Here is a 22,175-nt window from a genome sequence, read left to right as displayed (position 1 = left end):
AGAACTTACCTACTTGCTTTGGAAAGTGTGTGTGTGTGTGTGTGTATGTGGTGCTCAAGCCCAGAAATCGCATGCCTGCCTCCAGCTGAGCACGTCCTCTAGAGTAAGAAAGTCAGAACTTGCCTACTTGCTTTGGAAAGTGTGTGTGTGTATGTGGTGTTCAAGCCCAGAAATTGCATGCCTGACTGCAGCCGAGCACCTCCTCTAGAGTAAGAAAGTCAACTTTCCTACTTGCTTTAGAAAGTGTGTCTGTGTATGTGGTGTTCAAGCCCAGAAATCGCATGCCTGCCTGCAGCTGAGCACCTCCTCTAGAGTAAGAAAGTCAGTACTTGCGTACTTGCTTTGGAAAGTGTGTTTGTGTGTGTGTGGTGTTCAAGCCCAGAAATCGCATGCCTGCCTGCAGCCGAGCACCTCCTCTAGAGTAAGAAAGTCAGAACTTGCCTACTTGCTTTGGAAAGTGTGTCTGTGTATGTGGTGTTCAAGCCCAGAAATCGCATGCCTGCCTGCAGCCGAGCACCTCTCTAGAGCAGGCGTCCTCAAACTGCGACCCTCCAGCTGTTTGCACCCCCAACTCCCAGAAACCTTTGCCAGCTTGTTAAAAAGCCAGGAATTCTGGGAGTTGGAGGCCCAATCAGCCGGAGGGCTGCAGTTTGAGGATGCCTGTTTTAGAGTAAAACAGCTTAAACGCCTAAAATGAAGGGAAGGGGAGCCTGGGAAGCCCCCTTCCCATAATGGATATAAACAAAAATGTAATGTTCGTTTGTGGGATTATCAGAACTCAAAAACCACTGGACGAATTACAACAAATTTGGATACAAGACACCTAACAACCCAATGTATGTCCTTCACTCAAAAAAATGATTTTGTCATTTGAGAATTATAGTTACTGGTATTTATAGTTCACCTCCCGAGGAACTATATGCTCTTTTGATATTACACTTTGATATTACATATAGATTGTTTTGTGTTTGTGCTGATACCCTACAAGTACTCTGGGATATTGTGTAGCAGAATTATAGGATCCCATGGAAATAAGTGGTCTTAACCTAGAGCATTGTCTCTTGTACCCTATGGAGTTTGGTGCAAAATTATAAGATCTCATGGAAATGAGTGATTTTAACTTGGAGCCAGGCATGTGGCCGGGGGGGGGGGGGGAGGAGCTTGGGGGGCTTCAGCCCCTCCCCCGAAATTCTCATGGTGGTCCGTGAAAAGGCCTTACTGGTACATTATTTAAACTGTTATGTTTATTCGTATCATGATCTGATCACCATGCTCAATATATCTCATATGCATGGGGCTATTGGGGTAACGATACAAAAGGTTTGCTAGTGTAGACCCTCTTTCACTCAGGCTCAGCCCCCCCCCCCCCCGAATCAAACTCAGAACCCCCTCCCCTTCCCCGAATCAAAATCCTGGCTACGGGCCTGCCTGGAGCACTGTCTCTTGTATCCTGTGGGGTTTGGAGAAGAATTATAGGATCCCATGGAAAGAAGTGTTTTTTAACTGGTGCCAGTCTCCTTTAACGTAAGGGACTTGGGGCAGGGAAAGGGATCTCTTGATTTTTGGATATTGCTGTTTCTTCTGATTTTTTAAAAGATAATACTGACTTTGTGAGGAATGTAAAAGATGAATGTATTGCCCGGTCTTAAGTTTCCATGTGTGAGTGTGACGGGGAGGTAGGACTGCTCAATATAGGACTGCTGACGATGTAAGAAGGGCTATTTTCTACTCTTAAAGGGATGATCACCCATGTTTTCCTCTTTCAATGTGATGAGATGGAGAGATATTCTACATTCATAGCATTCCCTTCATCTACCAAGCTTGTAATTCTGCCACCATGTGTGTTTGTTTCTTTTGCCTAAAAGAGCACTATATGTGTCAGATGTGTATCAGGTTTAACACTGCATTTATCTTTTTAGTGATTTCCTTTTTTATTTGCAGCCTTGAACTTTGATGGCAAGATGGACTAAAAATCTTTAAGTAAATAGTAAACAAATAACTGCAATCACAATTTGGGGCTCAACTTTAAATACACCTTGTCTTCTTTTCTATAGGTTATAGCTGAGATTGTATTAAAATCCAATTTCTCACCATTTGTTCCCGATCTGTGTCTTTTGCTGTAGGCTTTGAAACAGCAAAGTCCTTTGCGCTCCATGGTGCACAGGTCATCCTTGCTTGCCGGAACGCATCGAAAGCAAACGAGGCTGTGCAGCGCATCTTGGAAGAATGGGTAAGAGAACGCATTCCTTGATTCTAGGTAGTCTTGACCAAGCTCAGTGTGGGAAGAGTGTGAAGGGAGGGGTGGTGATATAAGAGCAACGGTGGGTTATTGTAGGTTTTTCTGGGCTATATGGCCATGTTCTGGAGGCAATTTTTCTCCTGACGTTTCGCCTGTATCTATGGCAAGCATCCTCAGAGGTAGTGAGGTCTGTTGGAAGTAGGAAAAATGAGTTTATATATCTGTGGAATGACCAGGGTGAGACAAAGGACTTTTGTCTGCTGGGGCTAGGTGTGAATATTTCAGCTGATCACCTTGATTAGCATTCAATGGCTTGGAAGTGCCTGGGGGAATCTTTTGTTGAGAGTGATTTTATTGCCTGTTTGTTTCCCCTCTGTTGTTTTGCTGTTGTAATTTTTGAGTTTTTTAATACTGGTAGCCAGATTTTGTTCATTTTCATGGTCTCTTCCTTTCTGTTGAAATTGTCCACATGCTTGTGGATTTCAATGGCTTCTCTGTGTAGTCTGACATGGTGGTTGTGAGAGTGGTCCAGCACTTCTGTGTTCTCAAATAATATTCTGTGTCCAGGTTGGTTCATCAGGTGCTCTGCTATGGCTGATTTCTCTGGTTGGAGTAGTTTGCAGTGCCTTTCATGTTCCTTGATGCGTGTCTGGGCGCTGCGTTTGGTGGTCCCTATGTAGACTTGTCCACAGCTGCATGGTACACGGTAGACTCCTGTTGCTTACAACAGTTGCTTACCTGAGTTCCAGGACCACATTGAGCTCCACCAGCATGATCCCCATATGTCTTGTTCCAGGTGGAAATTGCTTTTCCTCTGCTAGCCATGAATGTTGTTTTCCTGGAAGTGAATTAAAGAATGAAGGTCCCATGTTGTCTTGTTTCAAATTGCTTCTGATGCGCTGCATTTTGTCAACTGTTCTCAACTCCTAAATGTTCACAGTACAATCTTATCTGTAAAAGTGGGTAGCCGGAGCACCTTCAGTGCATCTGTGGAATGGCTTTGTTGTTTATTGAAAGGGACTAATTATCTCTGATTATTACACTAATATCACGGCATTTTGACAGTTCCTCAGATGTATGTCTCAGGGAAAAAGAACAAATGAAATGCAGGTGCTGGAGCAGAAAGAATAACTTATAATTGAACATTAATTATTTGAATTGTGAAACTAAGAGAGAAAAGTAGCTGATGAATTGCGGGATGTTATTTATTTATAGTGTCAGGAGGAACCAGACCATTGTATTACATTTTTAACAAAACAAACAAACAAACAAACAAACAGACAAAACACAAAGTTTGCAAGCTTGGTAGTTGATTAAATGTCCTTTGACCAGTACCTGGCCACTAGGGCTGGGCGGTTTCGTTTCGTTAATTCGTAATTCGTTAATAATTCGTTAATTTTTTCAATTACAAAACGATAACGAACCATTCTGGAGCAATTTTTTTAAAAAACGAATTTTTAAATAGTTTTGTAAATGTTTCGTATTTCGTTATTGTATTCGTTTCGTTATTGTTTTGAGGTCGTTTTGTTATTATTTCCGCATGTCTGGGGCAAGTTTTATGGTTGTTTTTTGTTTAATTAGTGGAAAAAAAATAATATCACACCAACAGTCAACAACAGAGGGAGAGGGAAGCTTCAGAAGTTTTTGGAGGTTTTTTAGCGTATTTCGCGGTCGCGTCCACCATTAACGAATCGATTCGTTATTGTTTCGGAAATCGATTCGTTAATGTTTTGTAATTTTTTTCACATTTACGAAATTTTGTAAATATCGAACTTTTTAAAAGGAAAATTTTGTAATTATTTTAAATAACGAAACGCAAAAATCCCCAAAAAACGAATCGATTTTAGAAACAAATTTTTCCGTTGTTACCCAGGCCTACTGGCCACTTGTACTATACATTTGCATGTCTAATTTTAACTGACAGGTACTACTTTTTAAACGTAGGACACTAACATTCAGGCAATACCTGCTTTGGAGACCCTTGTAGAACTTGTCCTCTGATTGGCATGTCCTTTGGGAGTTATGATCCCTCTTACCTACAAGAAGCACTGCCTGAATATCAAGCAAAAAGTGGGCACTAGAAACAATATCATTCAAAAGCTGACTGGCACAACCTGGGGATCACAACCAGACACAGTGAAGACATCTGCCCTTGCGTTATGCTACTCTGCTGCTGAGTATGCATGCCCAGTGTGGAACACATCTCACCACGCTAAAACAGTGGATGTGGCTCTTAATGAGACATGCCGCATTATCACAGGGTGTCTGCGCCCTACACCACTGGAGAAATTACACTGATTAGCTGGTATTGCACCACCTGACATCCACCGGGAAGTAGCAACCAATAGTGAAAGGACTAAGGCAGTGACATTTCTGGCCTACCCCCTGTTTGGGTATTAGCCAGCACACCGATGCCTTAAATCCAGAAATAGTTTTCTAAGATCTACAGAGACACTCGCTGGACCACTTCAGCAAGTGAGAGTCCAAAAGTGGCAGGATCAAACCCAGCACCTCAACCAATGGCTGATACCAAATGAGAGACTCCCTCCTGGGCACACAGAAGACTGAGCGACTTGGAAGGCGCTGAACAGACTGCGCTCTGGCACCACGAGATGCAGAGCCAATCTTCAGAAATGGGGCTACAAAGTGGAATCCTCGACATGCGAGTGTGGAGAAGAGCAAACTACTGACCATCTGCTGCAATGCAACCTGGGCCCTGCCACATGCACAATGGAGGACCTTCTTGCAGCAACACCAGAGGCACTCCAAGTGGCCAGATACTGGTCAAAGGACATTTAATAGAATCCCAAGCCTGCAAACTTTGTGTTTTGTTTGTTTGTTTGTTTTTAATGCAATGCAACTGTTTCGGTTCGCTCCTGACACGATAAATAAAAATGAAGTAAGTGTGCTTCAAAATCAGAAGGACATATTTCTGCTAGGTTTACCAACTGTCTGGAGATTGTCATTGCACGTTGAAGGATACCAACTTAGAACTGTGTGATAATTCCTTGGACTGGGGGAGAAAACGGAAATTAGAATTTCCGAGCTATGATTCATTTTAATCAGAAAGAAATTGTCAAGCATAAATTTCTCCTTGAGTGGTGGAAGAGGCCCTAAAGCAGCAAGGAAAAAATATCAATACTTTGCAAAGGAGGAATGATTGTTCCAATTCGCAGCTTAATTGACTTTAAAGCTTAATGAAAAACACTCCAGCACAGTTTGTAAACACATTTGCTCAGGAGAATGCTGAAATCCTATGCCATGAGCCGAGGAACTCAGGGGCTTATTTCGTATTATATTATTGACATCATTGAATGAAGGAGTAATGATTGAGTTAGAGTTTCGCAGCTCCTGACTGTAGCCCTCTCCTTAAGAAATACTTCAGAATATAAACAAGCGGAATTATAGGGATGGATCCAAGCAACCAGGAGCAAATGGAGAACAGCCACTAGCCATTTATTTGAAACTGCATATAGGAAAACACACATTTTAGTGACAGTGTTAGAGACCCTAAATTGGGTCTTCTTAGGTTCACGTCGTGGGAGCATGAAAGGAAGGAGACAGTCCCAATGAAAGATATAAAAAACAAGGTTTTATTTTTAGTTTCTTCATGAAGAAGACGGACAGCCGGGCAGCATGCGCAGATGTTACCCTTCAAGTGACTGCCGTGCTCTTCCCTTGAAATCTGCAAACTTTATAGCCCAGTGCAAACAAAAAAGGGAAAGTACCACTGCCTGACATCAACAATTTTAACCTTTTAACAAAAGAAAACATTTTCTTTTCATGAAAAGTACTCTCTTTCCAGCCCCTCTCCCTTGACCTTTTGATGGAAAGTACCTTTTTGTACATGCTTACTCTGCACTTTACCACAACCTTTGAAGTTAACCACAAGCATCCTGTGTAAGAAGTACCTTCTACATTTCACATCTTGTTTCTTAAAAACATTTTCTTCCATATTGCTCTTTATAAGTCAGAGAAAGGGTATGTTTCTCTTTTGCTGTTAATTCCATTCAAAGCCCCTTACTCAAAGACCCTTGAGGCCTCCTTCAACAGGAAGATCTTGTAGTCATCTTTAGATTTTTTTTAAAAAAAGGTTATGGAAGCAGAGAATCATTTTTGAATTGGATTTCATTTTTCTTTACAGTGTTTTAGTGCAAGATGTAAAACATTTGAGTTTAAGACTTTACTTGTATCCAAACTATAGCATGTAAATTACACATTTTTCTAATTTTCTTATTGAACTTTTGCGTTTAATCTGTATCTGTGCGATGCTTCGATGGTGTCCTGCTTCTGGATTTTTGAGTTAACGCTAACTTTAAGAAATCCACACAATTTTCACTGTAATAGAGTAGATTGTGGCTTTTTTTTTGTCGTGTCAGGAGCGACCTGAGAAACTGCAAGTCGCTCCTGTTGTGAGAGAATTGGCCGTCTGCAAGGACGTTGCCCAGGGGACGCCCGGATGATTTGATGTTTTTATCATCCTTGTGGGAGGCTTCTCTCATTTCCCCACATGAGGAGCTGGAGCTGATAGAGGGAGCTCATCCGCCTCTCCCCGGATTCGAACCTGTGACCTGTCGGTCTTCAGTCCTGCCGGCACAGGGGTTTAACCCACTGCACCACCGGGGGCTGCATAGATTGTGGCATAATGGAAAATAAACCACGTGTAGTTCACGTTTGATGAGTCCACACACAGCCTGGCCAGAGAAAAAAAGTATGCCATGCAGCTGAATAGTAAAGAATAAGTAGTTTACTCTTCCTTGTTCAGAACAACATATGTACAATGTGATCAGTTACATCGACTCACAGAATGTTCTTTTATGACAGATTTAAAACAGTCTTTCTTTTGTCCATGTGGATAAACTCCTTCAGCAGTTCACGAAGCGAGAGCACACTCCAAAATCTGTCTCTTTCTGCACCTGCATAGCTCAAGCCTGAACACGAATGTAACAGTATCCAAAAGTCCCAGGCTCAGCCATCTCCCGACCAATCAGCTTTATACATCTTATTTTACAGTTATTATTATTTCATGTCAGGGCAGCCAGTCAATTATATTACATTTCTAACAGAACAAAGCAAACAAACAGACATAAATCAAAATTTGTGAGTTTGGTGGTTGATTAAATGTCCTTTGACCAGTAGCTGGCCATTTGGAGTGCTTTTGGTGTTGCTGCAAGGAGGTCCTCCATTGTGCATGTGGCAGGGCTCAGGTTGCATTGCAGCAGGTGGTCAGTGGTTTGCTCCTCTCCACACTCGCATGTCGTGGATTCCACTTTGTAGCCCCATTTCTTAAGGTTGGCTCTGCATCTTGTGGTGCCAGAGCGCAGTCTGTTCAGCGCCTTCCAAGTCGCCCAGTCCTCTGTGTGCCCAGGGGGGAGTCTCTCGTTTGGTATCAGCCATTGGTTGAGGTGCTGGGTTTGAGCCTGCCACTTTTGGACTCTCACTTGCTGAGGTATTCCAGCGAGTGTCTCTGTAGATCTTAGAAAATTATTTCTAGATTTAAGTCGTTGACGTGCTGGCTGGTACCCAAACAGGGGATGAGCTGAAGATGTCTCTGCCTTGGTCCTTTCACTATTGGCTCTTACTTCCCGGCGGATGTCAGGTGGTGCAGTACCGGCTAAGCAGTGTAATTTCTCCAGTGGTGTAGGGCGCAGACATGCTGATTATCATGCCATTACTGCTCAAGCAGGGAGCTTTGAGATGGTGGATCAGAAGCTTTCCGAAGCGCTAGGTGCTCTTACTGCCTACTACAGGGAAAACCAGCTGATCCCCAACCCATCTAAAACACAGACATGTGCCTTTCATCTCAAGAACAGACAAGCATCCCGAGCTCTGAAGATCACCTGGGAAGGAATCCCACTGGAGCATTGCAGCGCACCCAAATACCTGGGAGTCACTCTGGACCGTGCTCTTACCTATAAGAAGCACTGCCTGAACATCAAGCAAAAAGTGGGTGCTAGAAACAATATCATACGAAAGCTGACTGGCACAACCTGGGAATCACAACCAGATACAATGAAGACATCTGCCTTTGCGCTGTGCTACTCAGCTGCTGAGTATGCATGCCCAGTGTGGAACACATCTCACCACACTAAAACAATGGATGTAGCTCTTAATGAGACATGCCGCATTATCACGGGGTGTCTGTGCCCTACACCACTGGAGAAATTACAGTGTACAATGTGATCAGTTACATCGACTCACATAACGTTTTTTTATGACATATTTAAAACAGTCTTTCTTTTGTCCATGTGGATAAACTCCTTCAGCAGTCCACGAAGCAAGAGCACCCTACAAAATCTGTCTCTCTCTGCACCTGCATAGCTCAAGCTTGAACACGAATGTAACAGTATCCAAAAGTCCTAGGCTCAGCCATCTCCCCAGGCATTGCCCAACCAATCAGCTTCATGCATCTTATTTTACAGTTAACACACACATAAACTGATTCCTTGCATGCTCCAACATAGACTAAAAACATTGCAATTTCTAAGTTTATGCAATTTTGGCGAAAGAAGAAGTTAGCATGAATTCTTAATTTAAAACCTCCCCAAATATGACAGTAAAGCTTGTGTGCATACTTCCATTTGGATGAAATGCTTATGGATTCTTGCAGCAGCATCGACTTTCTTCAAGCAGGGAAAAGCTTGTATAATTTCTAATTTAAGTTCCCAAATTGAACTATAATTCCCATAATCCTTGACCATGGCCATGCTTTCTGCAGCTTTTGATATCAAACAGCATCGAGGACCCAAGATTGGGAGTTGCTGTTCTGAAGTATTAGACTTTGCTTCCTTCTGATGTGTGTATGCAATGAAAACGTAATTTATAGGAGCAAAACTTCAAAAAGCAAGTTAGAGCTCTTTGTGTGTTAGATGGCCTGAGGCGCTTTTGAACGTGGTCTAAGGGCTTTGCTTATGATAACTTTGCTATTTGGGAACAGGTTGTTCATATCCTTGCACTGTATTATAAAGAAGAGCTACACATATGATATACTTACCTGTTTGCACTTTCAGGAAGGGTAAACACTAGAATTGGTGTCATGTATATTCAGATTGCAGTTCGAAATACTTGGAATTGTACTGCAGAATATGACTTTGCCTGCTTTGAGTTTTTGAAACTATTCCTCATATTTATTTTCTGTAAGTTTTCCAGGCTATTTATTTATTTATTTATCGTGTCAGGAGCAACCAGACATTTGTATTACATTTTTAACAAAACAAACAGACAAAACACAAAGTTTGCAAGCTTGATAGTTGATTAAATGTCCTTTGACCAGTATCTGGCCACATGGAGTACCTCTGGTGTTGCTGCAAGAAGGTCCTCCACTGTGCATGTAGCAGGACTCAGGTTGCATTGCAGCAGGTGATCAGTGGTTTGCTCTTCTCCACACTCGCATGTCGTGGATTCCACTTTGTAGCCCCATTTCTTAAGATTGGCTCTGCATCTCGTGGTGCCAGAGCGCAGTCTGTTTTCTGGGCTGTATGACCATGTTATAGAAACATTCTCTCCTGACGTTTTTCCCACGTCTATTAGAGGCATCCTCAGAGGTTGTGAGGTTTGTTGGAAACTAGGCAAGTGAGGTTTATATATATCTGGAAATGTCCAGGGAGGAGAAAGAACTCTTGTCTGTTTGCGGCAACTGTGAATGTTGCATTTGTCCACCTGGATTAGCATTGAATGGCTGCCTGGGGGAATCCTTTGTTGGGAGGTGTTGGCCAGCCCTGATTGTTTTCTGTCTGGAATTAGATGAAACCAGACTGTGACGGATGTAGATAGTCAGTTTCAGCAAAGAAGCCCTGGAGTTGCAAGGCAACCACACGTTTCAAGACTTTGCCGAAAGTTGTTCAAATCAGTAGGGTCCAATGATGGTTTCTTCAACAGTGGTTCTATCACAATTTCTTTGAAGCTCGCTGGAATTTTGCCTTCTCAAAGGGAGGCATTAACCACCATCTTTAACCACTCTGCCAAACCCCTTTTGGCTTCCTTTATTAGCCAGGATGGGCAGAGGTCCTGGATGCATGTAGTTGTCCTCACCACTCCAAGAATCTTGTCTACGTCCTCGGGTTGCACAAATTGAAATGAACCCATTAAAATCGGACAAGCAGGTGCTCTTGCTATATCTTCAGAGACTGCAGTAACTGTGGCGTCCAGGTCAGAAAAAGTCAGAGCGACTTTATCCACAAAGAACCAAGCAAATGCTTCACAGTGAGTTGCCAAAGGGTCGGGGACCCCGTCACAGGTGGAGAGGGTCAACAAACCTCTGACTGGTCAAAACAGGGGTCGCGAGGGGATATCAGAGGGGTCGCCAAAGACCATCAGAACACATGGGTGTTCTGTGTGGGAAGTTTGGCGCAATTCTCTTCTTGGTGGGGTTCAGAATGCTATTTGATTATAGGTTAACTATATATCCCAGCAACTACAACTCCCAAATGTCAAGATCTATTTTCTCCAAACTCCACCAGTGTTCACATTTGGGCATATTGAGTATTTGTGCCAAGTTTAGTCCAGATCCATCATTGTTTGAGTCCACAGTTCTCTTCCTGGATGTAGGTGAACTACAACTCCTAAACTCAAGGTAAATGCCCATCAAACCCTTCCAGTATTTTCTGTTGGTCATGGGAGTTTTGTGTGCCAAGTTTGGTGCAATTCCATCATTGGTGAAGTTCAGAATGCTCTTTGATTGTAGGTGAACTATAAAGTCCAGCAACTATTTATTTATTTACAGTATTTATATGCCGCCCTCCTCACCCCAAAGAGGACTCAGAGCGGCTTACAAGATTTATTTTCATACAATATATTATTAGCATAGTACCATATCAGTATTATACATTACTACATTGCACTATACCATTATATTGTAATATTATTAGTAATAGTACATGTAATGTCAATATATAATTATAATTATAATATTGTATTCTATTTTCTGAATATGGTCTGCCCCAGGAGGCTTATGGATTGCCCAAATGACAAAATCAATCTACCCCAAGCCACTAGTATTTAAATTTGGCCTTGTCAGGTATTTGTGCCAAATTTGGTCCAGTAAATGAAAATACATCCTGCATGTCAGATATTTACATTAGGATTCATAGGTAAAGGCTTTCCCCTGACAATAAGTCCAGTCGTGTCTGACTCTGGGGGTTAGTGCTCATCTCCATTTCTAAGCCGAAGAGCCAGCGTTGTCCATAGGCACCTCCAAGGTCATGTGGTCAGCATGACTGCATGGAGCGCTGTTACTTTCCCGCCGGAGTGGTACCTATTGATCTACTCACATTTGCATGTTTTTGAACTGCTAGGTTGACAGAAGCTGGGGCTAACAGCGGGAGCTCTTCCCGGATTTGAACCTGTGACTTTTTGATCAACAAGTCCAGCGGCTCAGCTCTTTAACCCATTGTGCTGAAGTAGCAATGAAAACAATGTTATGGTTGGCGGTCACCACAACATAAGGAACTGTATTAAGGGGTCACAGCATTAGGAAGGTTGAGAAACACTGACCTAGATGGTTCTGGCGGACACAATGCTGGCCGCAATGTAAGATTTGTACTCCTTCATTGCCATGGAGTACACCCTTGCGTAGGCACACAACCATGCTCTGTCTGACTCGTTGTGAGATGACTGCCATACGCCCTCTAGACTCCTCTTAGTTTGCTTCATTGCTGCCACCTCCTCGTTGAACCCAATGCGAGAGGGGTCACTCCGGAGTGATTGTGCCTATTGCCCTGGTCATCTCTCCATTATAGAGAGCAACCAGAGCATCAAAAGAATCACCTACCTCAATTGTGGGAAATTCTCCAAGAGCCATCAGGAATCCTTCTCCTGGGGTGGACCATATTCAGAAAATGCACAAAATGCAGTAGTGCAAGGTTGAGAGTTTTGTCCTCCTTCCCAAGCATTCTTCCAATGAGTGAAGCTCAAAAACCTTCTGTGCGTTACCCTTAAAATAATGTGCAAGAAAAGGTAGGTGTTTAAAAGCAAATGAGTGAATTAAAATGATTTAGCAGCTTCACAAACAATTGCATGGATGAACTGTTGAGATACATTTTTTCCCTTGTACTCCAAACATATGGCATGAATTTGCCTCTCTCATTACAGACGCTGAGAGAAGGGAAAGACAAATATTTATAGTACGTTCATGTTTTACAGTAAAAACACTGTTCAGTTTGTTTATACAGTTCCACTGTTACAGTTTTTATGGTCGGTAATGAAACCACTGTAAAATAGAGTCTGAATTATATGGCAGATGTATTGAGCCTTTTGCACTCAGAGAGGCTGGCCTTCTGTTGAATTGTGGGCATCATTTACACCAGATCAATGTCCTGAGAACAGCTGAACCACTTCAGACCTTTGGTCGGTTTGTGTGCGCGGCTTGCTTTGCCCCATTGCTGGAGCAGAGATGTGGGGTTTTTTTATGATCCAAATAAATGTAGCCATTTTCTTGAAAGTAATTAGATTTTGAAATATAAAAGCAGCATCTCTACTTCATGCAGGTAAGCTGGAGATGCTTTAAAAGATTTGGTAGACAGTTTTCTGTAGATGTCTTTTTAGTGGATGTGGATGAGGTTTTTATTTATTTACTAGGGCTGGGCGGTTTCGTTTCGTTAATTCGCAATTCGTTAATAATTCGTTAATTTTGTTGATTACGAAGAGATAACGAACCATTCTGGAGCAATTTTTTTAAAAAACGAATTTTTAAAGACGTTTTGTAAATGCTTCGTATTTCGTTATTGTATTCGTTTCGTTATTGTTCTGAGGTCGTTTCGTTATTATTTCCGCATGTCTGGGCCAGTTTTATGGTTTAATTAGTGAAAAAAAATTATAATATCACACCAACAGTCAACAACAGAGGGAGAGGGAAGCTTCAGAAGTTTTTGGAGGTTTTTTAGCGTATTTCGCGGTCGCGTCCGCCATTAACGAATCGATTCGTTATTGTTTCGGAAATCGATTTGTTATTTTTTTTACCATTTACGAAATTTCGTAAATATCGAACTTTTTAAAAGGAAAATTTTGTAATTATTTTAAATATCGAAACGCAAAAACCCCCAAAAAACGAATCGATTTTAGAAACAAATTTTTCCGTTGTTACCCAGGCCTATTATTTACAGTAGAGTCTTGCTTATTCGACATAAACGGGCCAGCAGAATGTTGGATAAATGAAAATGCTGGTATAACAAAGATAAAGGACAACCTCGGGCAGGGGGGACAAGCAATCCACCCACTGCCCAACAGTTTAAATAGGGTTAACGTTCAGCTGGACACTACTCTAACGACGATAGAATGACTATGACAAGGGGGAAAGACTCTCTTATCCCCACCTCAGTAATATTGTTAAGTGACCAACTGTATGAACGATGTTAATGACCGATGTAATAGGTAGATTCTCCGCCACCACCTCAATTAATGTCTGAGGAAAACATAAGTGTGAATGTGAAATAGGTAAAGTGAGTTCAAGCCCTCGGTTCTTCTGTAACGACTGCTTCTCTTGCTGACTGGACTGAAATTGCGTTGTCTTTAGGCTAGCTGAGATCTAAGGAGTGTGATAGACCGAGGCAGACACCAGTTTAAAGATGAAAATAGAAACAGGTTTATTTTAAACTTGGTGAACAAATCAACTCTTCATAGGAGTGGTACAAAAGCGTAATGCTGTAACTGAGGCTTAGCTGTTTATTTATTTATTTATTTATTTATTTACTTTGCTTATATACCGCAGTATCTCAAGCCCGAAGGCGACTCACAGCGGTTCACAAACAGTAAAAACAGTAGAAACAGCAGTGGTTCCATGCAACATATAACAATTGACTTAACACATTATCCATAAATTACCAATAAGCAATTACAATGCACAATTATTACGAAAAACAACCGTACCCAATCTTCTCATCATCCAAGCGTAGTCCAGGTTCGTCGTCCATTGTTCCATTCCTATATTCCATTACCAGATTGCACTAAATTACTCAAATGCCTGCACAAACATCCAGGTCTTCACCTTTTTGCGGAATACCATTAGAGATGGTGCTAGTCTAAGGTCCGTAGGAAGGGCGTTCCACAGCCGAGGAGCCACCACCGAGAAGGCCCTATCTCTCGTCCCCGCCAGTCGAGCTTGAGAAGCAGGCGAGATCGAGAGCAGGGTCTCCCCGGAAGATCTCAAAGTCCTGGTGGGTTCATAGGCAGAGATGCGGTCAGATAGGTAGCTTGGGCCAGAACCATTTAGGGCTTTAAAGGCGAACGCCAGCACTTTGAATTCAGCCTGGTAGCAGATCGGTAGCCAGTGGAGTTGGCGCAACAGGGGGGTTGTATGCTCCCTGCGCTCCGCTCCTGTTAAAATCATGGCTGCCGAGCGTTGGACTAGTTGGAGCTTCCGAGCTGTCTTCAAAGGCAACCCCACATAGAGAGCGTTGCAGTAGTCTAAACGGGATGTAACCAGAGCGTGGACTACCGTGGCCAAGTCAGACTTCCCAAGGTACGGGCGCAGCTGGCGCACAAGCTTTAGGTGTGCAAATGCTCCCCTGGTCACCGCCGAAACCTGGGGTTCCAGGCTCAGCGATGAGTCCAGGGTCACACCCAAGCTGCAAACCTGCGTCTTCAGGGGGAGTGCGGCCCCATTCAACACAGGCTGTAACCCTATGCCCTGTTCGGCCTTGCGACTGACCAGGAGGACCTCTGTCTTGTCTGGATTCAATTTCAATTTGTTCGCCCTCATCCAGACCGTCACAGCGGCCAAGCAGTCTTTTCTTAAGACTTTAACTTTTGTTTCCTGTGAGTTCCTTGCTTCACACTGGCCCTTACACTGACACAGTGTGTCACTGAGAATCATAGAATCATAGAATCAAAGAGTTGGAAGAGACCTCATGGGCCATCCAGTCCAACCCCCTGCCAAGAAGCAGGAATATTGCATTCAAATCACCCCTGACAGATGGCCATCCAGCCTCTGTTTAAAAGCTTCCAAAGAAGGAGCCTCCACCACACTCCGGGGCAGAGAGTTCCACTGCTGAACGGCTCTCACAGTCAGGAAGTTCTTCCTAATGTTCAGATGGAATCTCCTCTCTTGTAGTTTGAAGCCATTGTTCCGCGTCCTAGTCTCCAGGGGAGCAGAAAACAAGCTAGCTCCCTCCTCCCTGTGGCTTCCTCTCACATATTTATACATGGCTATCATATCCCCTCTCAGCATTCTCTTCTTTAGGCTAAACATGCCCAGTTCCCTAAGCCGCTCCTCATAGGGCTTGTTCTCCAGACCTTTTATCATTTTAGTCGCCCTCCTCTGGACACATTCCAGCTTGTCAATATCTCTCTTGAATTGTGGTGCCCAGAATTGGACACAATATTCCAGATGTGGTCTAACCAAAGCAGAATAGAGGGGTAGCATCACTCCAGGGAAGCAGAAAACAAGCTTGCTCCCTCCTCCCTGTGGCTTCCTCTCACATATTTATAGATGGCTATCATATCCCCTCTCAGCCTTCTCTTCTTCAGGCTAAACATGCCCAGCTCGTTAAGCCGCTCCTCATAGGGCTTGTTCTCCAGACCTTTTATCATTTTAGTCGCTCTCCTCTGGACACATTCCAGCTTGTCAATATCTCTCTTGCTTGAGAACAGCCCACTGACTGCCTCACAGAACAAAATAGACTTTTCTACACTGACCCTACTATGTACAGTGTTTCAGGAACCTTTGCCTATCCTATGCTCTAATCTCAAGGCTCACTTCAAAAGTTTTCCCTCCCTGCCTAAAATCTTCTCAGCTCCCTCTTCCTCACTATCCTTCTACACTCTTCGATGTTGAAAGCCCTTCTCTCCAGCTTGTCAAAAAGACACAGCCTTTTTTCCCTCTAAAAGCTAGCTCCTCCCCTGACTGCTCTAGCCAATCAGGAGTCGGCTGACTCCTCCCTCTTGCCTCTTAGCTCTCCTTCCTATCTCTCAACATGTCAGCTACTGACTTCAGGCTTCGGCCTTCCTGGCAAAAGGTTAGATTCATGACAGCTGGATAATATGAAATCTCCTACTGTTACGCGTCCAACGTGGCGCTAGACACCTAGAATACTAGCAACAGGGACTATATCAGTATTGGTGATGTTCATTCATTCAGTCACTTCTGACTCTTCATGACTTCATGGACCAGCCCACGCCAGAGCTCCCTGTCGGCCATCACCATCCCCAGCTCTTTCAAGGTCAATCCAGTCACTTCAAGGATACCATCCATCCATCCATCCATCTTGCCCTTGGTCAGCCCCTCTTCCTTTTCCCTTCCATTTTCCCCAGCATCATTGTCTTCTCTAAGCTTTCCTGTCTCCTCATGATGTGGACAAAGTACTTCAACTTTGTCTCTAAAATCCTTCCCTCCAATGAGCAGTCAGGCTTTATTTCCTGAAGTATGGACTGGTTGGATCTTCTCGCAGTCCAAGGCACCCTCAGAACTTTCCTCCAGCACCACAGTTCAAAAGCATCGATCTTCCTTTGCTCAGCTTTCCCTATGGTCCAGCTCTCACATCCATAAGTGATTATGGAGAATACCATTGTTTTAACTATGCGGATCTTTGTTGCCAGTGTGATGTCTCTACACTTCACTATTTTAACAAGATTGGACATTGCTTTCCTCCCAAGAAGGAAGCGTCTTCTGATTTCCTGGCTGCAGTCTGCGTCTGCAGTAATCTTTGCACCTATTTATTTATTTATTTATTTCGAGGTTTTATATACCGACCCTCTCACCTTCAAAGAGGGATTCGGACCGGTTCACAACATGTGTTAACATACAAAAAATATACAATAACAACACAATGCCACTTCATTACACGATTAAAATATCAGCACCATACACATTAAAACATTATCATCCCAGTTAAAAGAGCCAAATCGTCCGACACCATCACAATCCCATTCATCATCCTCCTTTCATGTGGGCAAAGAATTAAATCAGTTGTCAAATGCCGCGTTCCACAACCAGGTCTTTGTTAGTTTCCTGAACGTCATGAGGGAGGGGGCAGTTCTGATCTCTAATGGCAGGGAGTTCCAAAGTCGAGGGGCCACCATCGAGAAGGCCCTGTCCCTCTTCCCCACCAGCCGTGCTTGTGCAGGCGGAGGGACCGAGAGCAGGGACCCTCCAGATGATCTTAGTGGTCTAAGTCCTCCACGTTTTCTCCCTCTATTTCCCAGTTGTCAGTCATTCTTGTTGCCATAACCTTGTTTTTTTTTAATGTTTAGCTGCATTTTCTTCTTTCACCTTGATTAGAAGGGCTCCTCATCTCCTCCTTGCTTTCGGCCATCAAAGTGGTATCATCTGCATATCTAAAGTTGTTAGTGTTTCTTCCAGCAATTTTCACACCAGCCTTGTATTTGTCAAGCCCCGCACATCACATGATGTGTTCTGCATATAAGTTGAATAGGTTGGGTGAGAGTATACAACCCTGCCGTACACCTTTCCCAATCTTTAACCAATCTGTTGTTCCATGGTCAGTTCTTACTTATTTAATATCAGTATTAAATATTACTATATTGTCCTATACCATTATATTGTAATATTATTAGTAATATTACTTGTAATATAAATATATAATTATAATATCATATTATTATTATTATTATTATTAGTAGTAGTAGTAGTAGGAGTAGTAGTAGTATTATATTGCATTACATTATAATGTTATAAATATTATATGTATATACAATACATTATATTATATTATACTAGTTGTCCCCTGCCATGCGTTGCTGTGGCCCAGTCTGTTGATCTGGAAAATAAAGTAATGAGAAAGTGTTGGTTTCTAATATATGTAATTTCTTTCTGTTTGTGGGTAAACAGTATTTTTTGCTGTTTCTTTGTCAGTGTTGATGTGGAGAGTGTCTGGTTTGCCCACCCTGGAAAATGCAACATATCACTGTCCTTCTTTAAGGGTCCCTTTCAAATCTATGATACTATATCTCTCTGTGTGTGAATCATATCTATCTATCTATCTGTCTGTCTGTGTCTGTCTATATTGATGGCTGGATGGCTCTTTGTCAGGAGGACTTTGATTATGTTTTCTTGCCCTGATGAAGGGAGTTGGATTGGATGGCCTTAAGTATTTTCTGTTGGTCATGGGGGTTCTGTGTGGGAAGTTTGCCCTGATCTGTCGTTCGTGGGGTTCAGAATGCTCTTTGATTGTAGGTGAACTGTGAATACCAGTGACTACAACTCCCAAATGTCAAGGTCTATTTCCCCCAAACTCCATCTGTGTTCATATTTGGGTGTATTGAGTGCTTGTGCCAAGTTTGGTCCAGATCCATCATTGTTTGAGTCCACAGTGCTCTCTGGATGTAGGTGAACTACAACTCCCAAACTCAAGGTCAATGCCCACCAAACCCTTCCAATATTTTCTGTTGGTCATGGGAGTTCTCTGTGCCAAGTATGGTTCAATTCCATCATTGATGGAGTTCAGAATGCTCTTTGATTGTAGGTGAACTATAAATCCCAGGAACTACAACTCCCAAATGACAAAATCATAATTGAGTGATGGACACTCCTTGTGTTGTGAGACGTTTTGTTGCCAAATTTGGTATGATTTCGTTCATTGGTTCTTTTGTTTTTAAGGTACTCATTACTCAGAAATTTCGTAAAATTACTAATCGATTCGTTAATGGCGGACGAGATTGCGCAATATGCTAAAAAAAAACCTCCAAATGGGACAGGAGGAACTTCTGAAGCTTCCCTCTCCCTCTGTTGTTGACTGTTGGTGTAATAAAATAAACAACAACTATAAAACTTGCACCAGACATGCGAAAATAATTACGAAATAATTTTGAAATAATTACGAAATAATTTCGAAATAATGACGAAATAATTACGAAATAATTACGAAATAAATTGAAAAAATTGTTTCGAATCTTTATTACTCCTCACACAATTCCTGCATGGCTCAATATTGGATCGTAAGCTAATTTAAATACGAATTAATAACGAATTACGAAATTAACGAACGAAACCGCCCAAGCCTATTATGTACATATACACAATTTCCCTATTGATTCTTGCATAAACTAAGCTTTACTTATACTTTAAATTTTGAAAAAGTTTCACTTGCCAGTTATAAATTCCTTTAGCTTCTCTAACATAGAACTGACACTCTAAGCGTGTTATATATTCCATTAATGAAGAAGGCCAGCTTAGCTTATGGTAAATACACTACTAAGTGTTTATGGAACATTTCATACTTTACATGATTCCCTTTCTAATTCTGCTTATCTTTTCGTTCTAATTCCCTAAAGGACATATAAAAGAACCCCTAAAGAGAGTAATTACGGCTCTCCTCCTTAACCAAGGCTCCTTCTGCAAAGAGAATTCCGAGCTGCTGTTTAACAAAGGAAGTTTTAAATAAAAATGCAAATGAGCTGCTTTGTAACCACGCTATTTACCTACCTGGCCTCTTATTACCGTGTTTGTATTGTTGGCAAACACTATTTACAGTCATGTAGAAATTAACATTACAGGTCCTGAGGAAGGATAGCGGAGGGAAGGTTGTGCTTTGGAACCAATTAGGGCGAACCTTGTCTCCGCCGCGGCTCCTGGGAGCCCGCATAGCCTTGCAATGTCAAATAATATTTGCTCAGAATACGAGCCATACCGCCATAATTACAGTATTGGCCCTCTTTTGCTTCAGCCGTTATTTTCATTGTCTGCATTTTAAAACCATCCAGCGGTGGAAATTTCTGGGCAGTGACTTACTAATGGCATCCTTATTTTAATCAGATAATCCTAGAGAGAATACCCTCCTGACAACATCTATATCTGACCAATTGTGTTCATCCCCCTGAAAGTAAACTTTCCAGATTTAGAATTATTTGTTATTGGAAAAACAACGTTTGAGACTGTCCATCTCTATTAAGTATCCTTGATTGGGGAGGATTGTGAGTTTGGTACTTCCTAAAAGGAGATTTTCAACAGCTGAAACCCCTGCAAATATTTATCAGTTGTGAGGATTAAAAACACTTATATGTTAACATTTTACAGCAGAATATTGTTAAGAGGGCCAAACAAGTCTACCCAAATCTATTCAAGATTTTTTTTTTTTAAAAAAATATGGAATCAATAAAGATGGCTGAGCAAAGGAAGATAGACACTTTGGAACTGTGTTGTTGGAGGAAAATTCTGAGAGTGCCTTGGACTGCATGAAGATCAAACCAGTCCATACTCCAGGAAATAAAGCACGATATTAGAGGCAAAGATGAAGTACTTTGGCCACATAATGAGAAGACAGGAAAGCTTGGAGACGATAATGATGCTGGAGAAAATGGAAGGAAAAAAAGAAAAGGGGCTGACCAAGGGCAAGATGGATTTGTTGTGACTCAGCTGGAAAAAAACAGGAGCTTTTTTGTTGAGTTCCAGGGCCAGAGAATCAGATGGCGGAAACAGAAGAACGGCCTGCCTCAGGGGAGTGTGCTTGCTCATCCATGTTCAACATCTACACAAATGACCAGCCACTGCCAGAACGGACAGAGAGTTTCATCTATGCTGATGATCGTGCCATTACTGCTCAAGCAGGGCGCTTTGAGATGGTAGAACAGAAGCTTTCCGAAGCTCTAGGTGTTCTTACTGCTTATTACAGGAAAAACCAGCTGATTCCCAACCCATCTAAAATACAGACATGTGCCTTTCATCTCAAGAACAGAGAAGCATCCCGAGCTCTGAAGATCACCTGGGAAGGAATCCCACTGGAGCATTACAGCGCACCCAAATACCTGGGAGTCACTCTGGACTGTGCTCTTACCTACAAGAAGCATTGCCTGAACATCAAGCAAAAAGTGGGTGCTAGAAATAATATCATACGAAAGCTGACTGGCACAACCTGGGGATCACAACCAGATACGGTGAAGACATCTGCCCTTGTGCTGTGCTACTCTGCTGCTGAGTATGCATGCCCAGTGTGGAACACATCTCACCACGCTAAACAGTGGATGTGGCTCTGAATGAGACATGCCGCATTATCACGGGGTGTCTGCGCCCTACACCACTGGAGAAATTACACTGTCTAGCCAGTATCACACCACCTGAAATCCGCCGGGAAGTGGCAGCCAATAGTGAAAGGACCAAGGCAGAGACATCTCCAGCTCATTCCCTGTTTGGGTATCAGCCAGCACGTCAATTACTGAAATCCAGACATAGTTTTCTAAGATCTACAGAGACACTCGCCGGAACACCTCAGCAAGCGAAAGTCCAAAAGTGGCAGGCTCAAACCCAGAACCTCAACCAATGGCTGATACCAAATGAGAAACTCCCCCCTGGGCACACAGAGGACTGGGCGACTTGGAAGGCGCTGAACAGACTGTGCTCTGACACCACGAGATGCAGAGCCAACCTTAAGAAATGGGGCTACAAAGTGGAATCCTCAACATGCGAGTGTGGAGTGTGGAGAAGAGCAAACCACTGACCATCTGCTGCAATGAAACCTGAGAAATGTTTCAGTCACAAAGATATTAACGTTCAAAGTCCAGAAAAGCCAAAAGCGTAATCAAACCAGTCCGTGGTCGATCCATTGGTAAACAAGGCTGGAATGCTGGAATCACAGAGGAAACAGGAGCACAGGAACACACGAAGCTGTAGCCCAGGACCCAAGGTTGAAAGTTGGCAGCACAAAGAATTATGTCCAGTAAAGACACTTTGCCTTCTGCGAAGTATAGTCCAAACCGAACCCCCTTTTATCTCAAAGTTCTTCCTCAGAGCTTGATGAGCTCCCCACCCTCTCGTCATCCCTCTCAGCTGCCCCCAAACCTGCAGCTGAGTGCCCATCCCGCCACCTCTGCCAACGATTGTCAGGGTTCAGATCCTGCCAAGAATCCCCTGGCTGCCAATCCCCAGTGAACCCCTCAAACTCCTCACTAGAGGTGGGTTGGTTACAGATGTCCCTTATTTGTTGCACACGGGTCCAATCTAATTCCTCCTCTTCTTCCATATCACTCCCAGACCCAGAACTCCTTTCAAAAC

General features: G+C 42.8%; 1 protein-coding gene across 1 annotated transcript in view; it reads left to right on the top strand.

Annotated features, from left to right (window-relative positions):
• Positions 1-22,175, top strand: part of WWOX (WW domain containing oxidoreductase) — a 1,061,193-nt gene that overhangs the window by 55,635 nt on the left and 983,383 nt on the right. Inside the window, exon 5 of the mRNA XM_067471037.1 lies at positions 2,124-2,230. Within this exon, the coding sequence (XP_067327138.1) occupies positions 2,124-2,230 (107 nt within the window). The remainder of the gene's footprint in view (positions 1-2,123; positions 2,231-22,175) is intronic.

The sequence above is a fragment of the Anolis sagrei genome, chromosome 8 (genome assembly GCF_037176765.1).
Source record: "Anolis sagrei isolate rAnoSag1 chromosome 8, rAnoSag1.mat, whole genome shotgun sequence".
Taxonomy (NCBI): domain Eukaryota; kingdom Metazoa; phylum Chordata; class Lepidosauria; order Squamata; family Dactyloidae; genus Anolis; species Anolis sagrei.
This window is presented reverse-complemented; position numbering and strand designations above follow the sequence as displayed.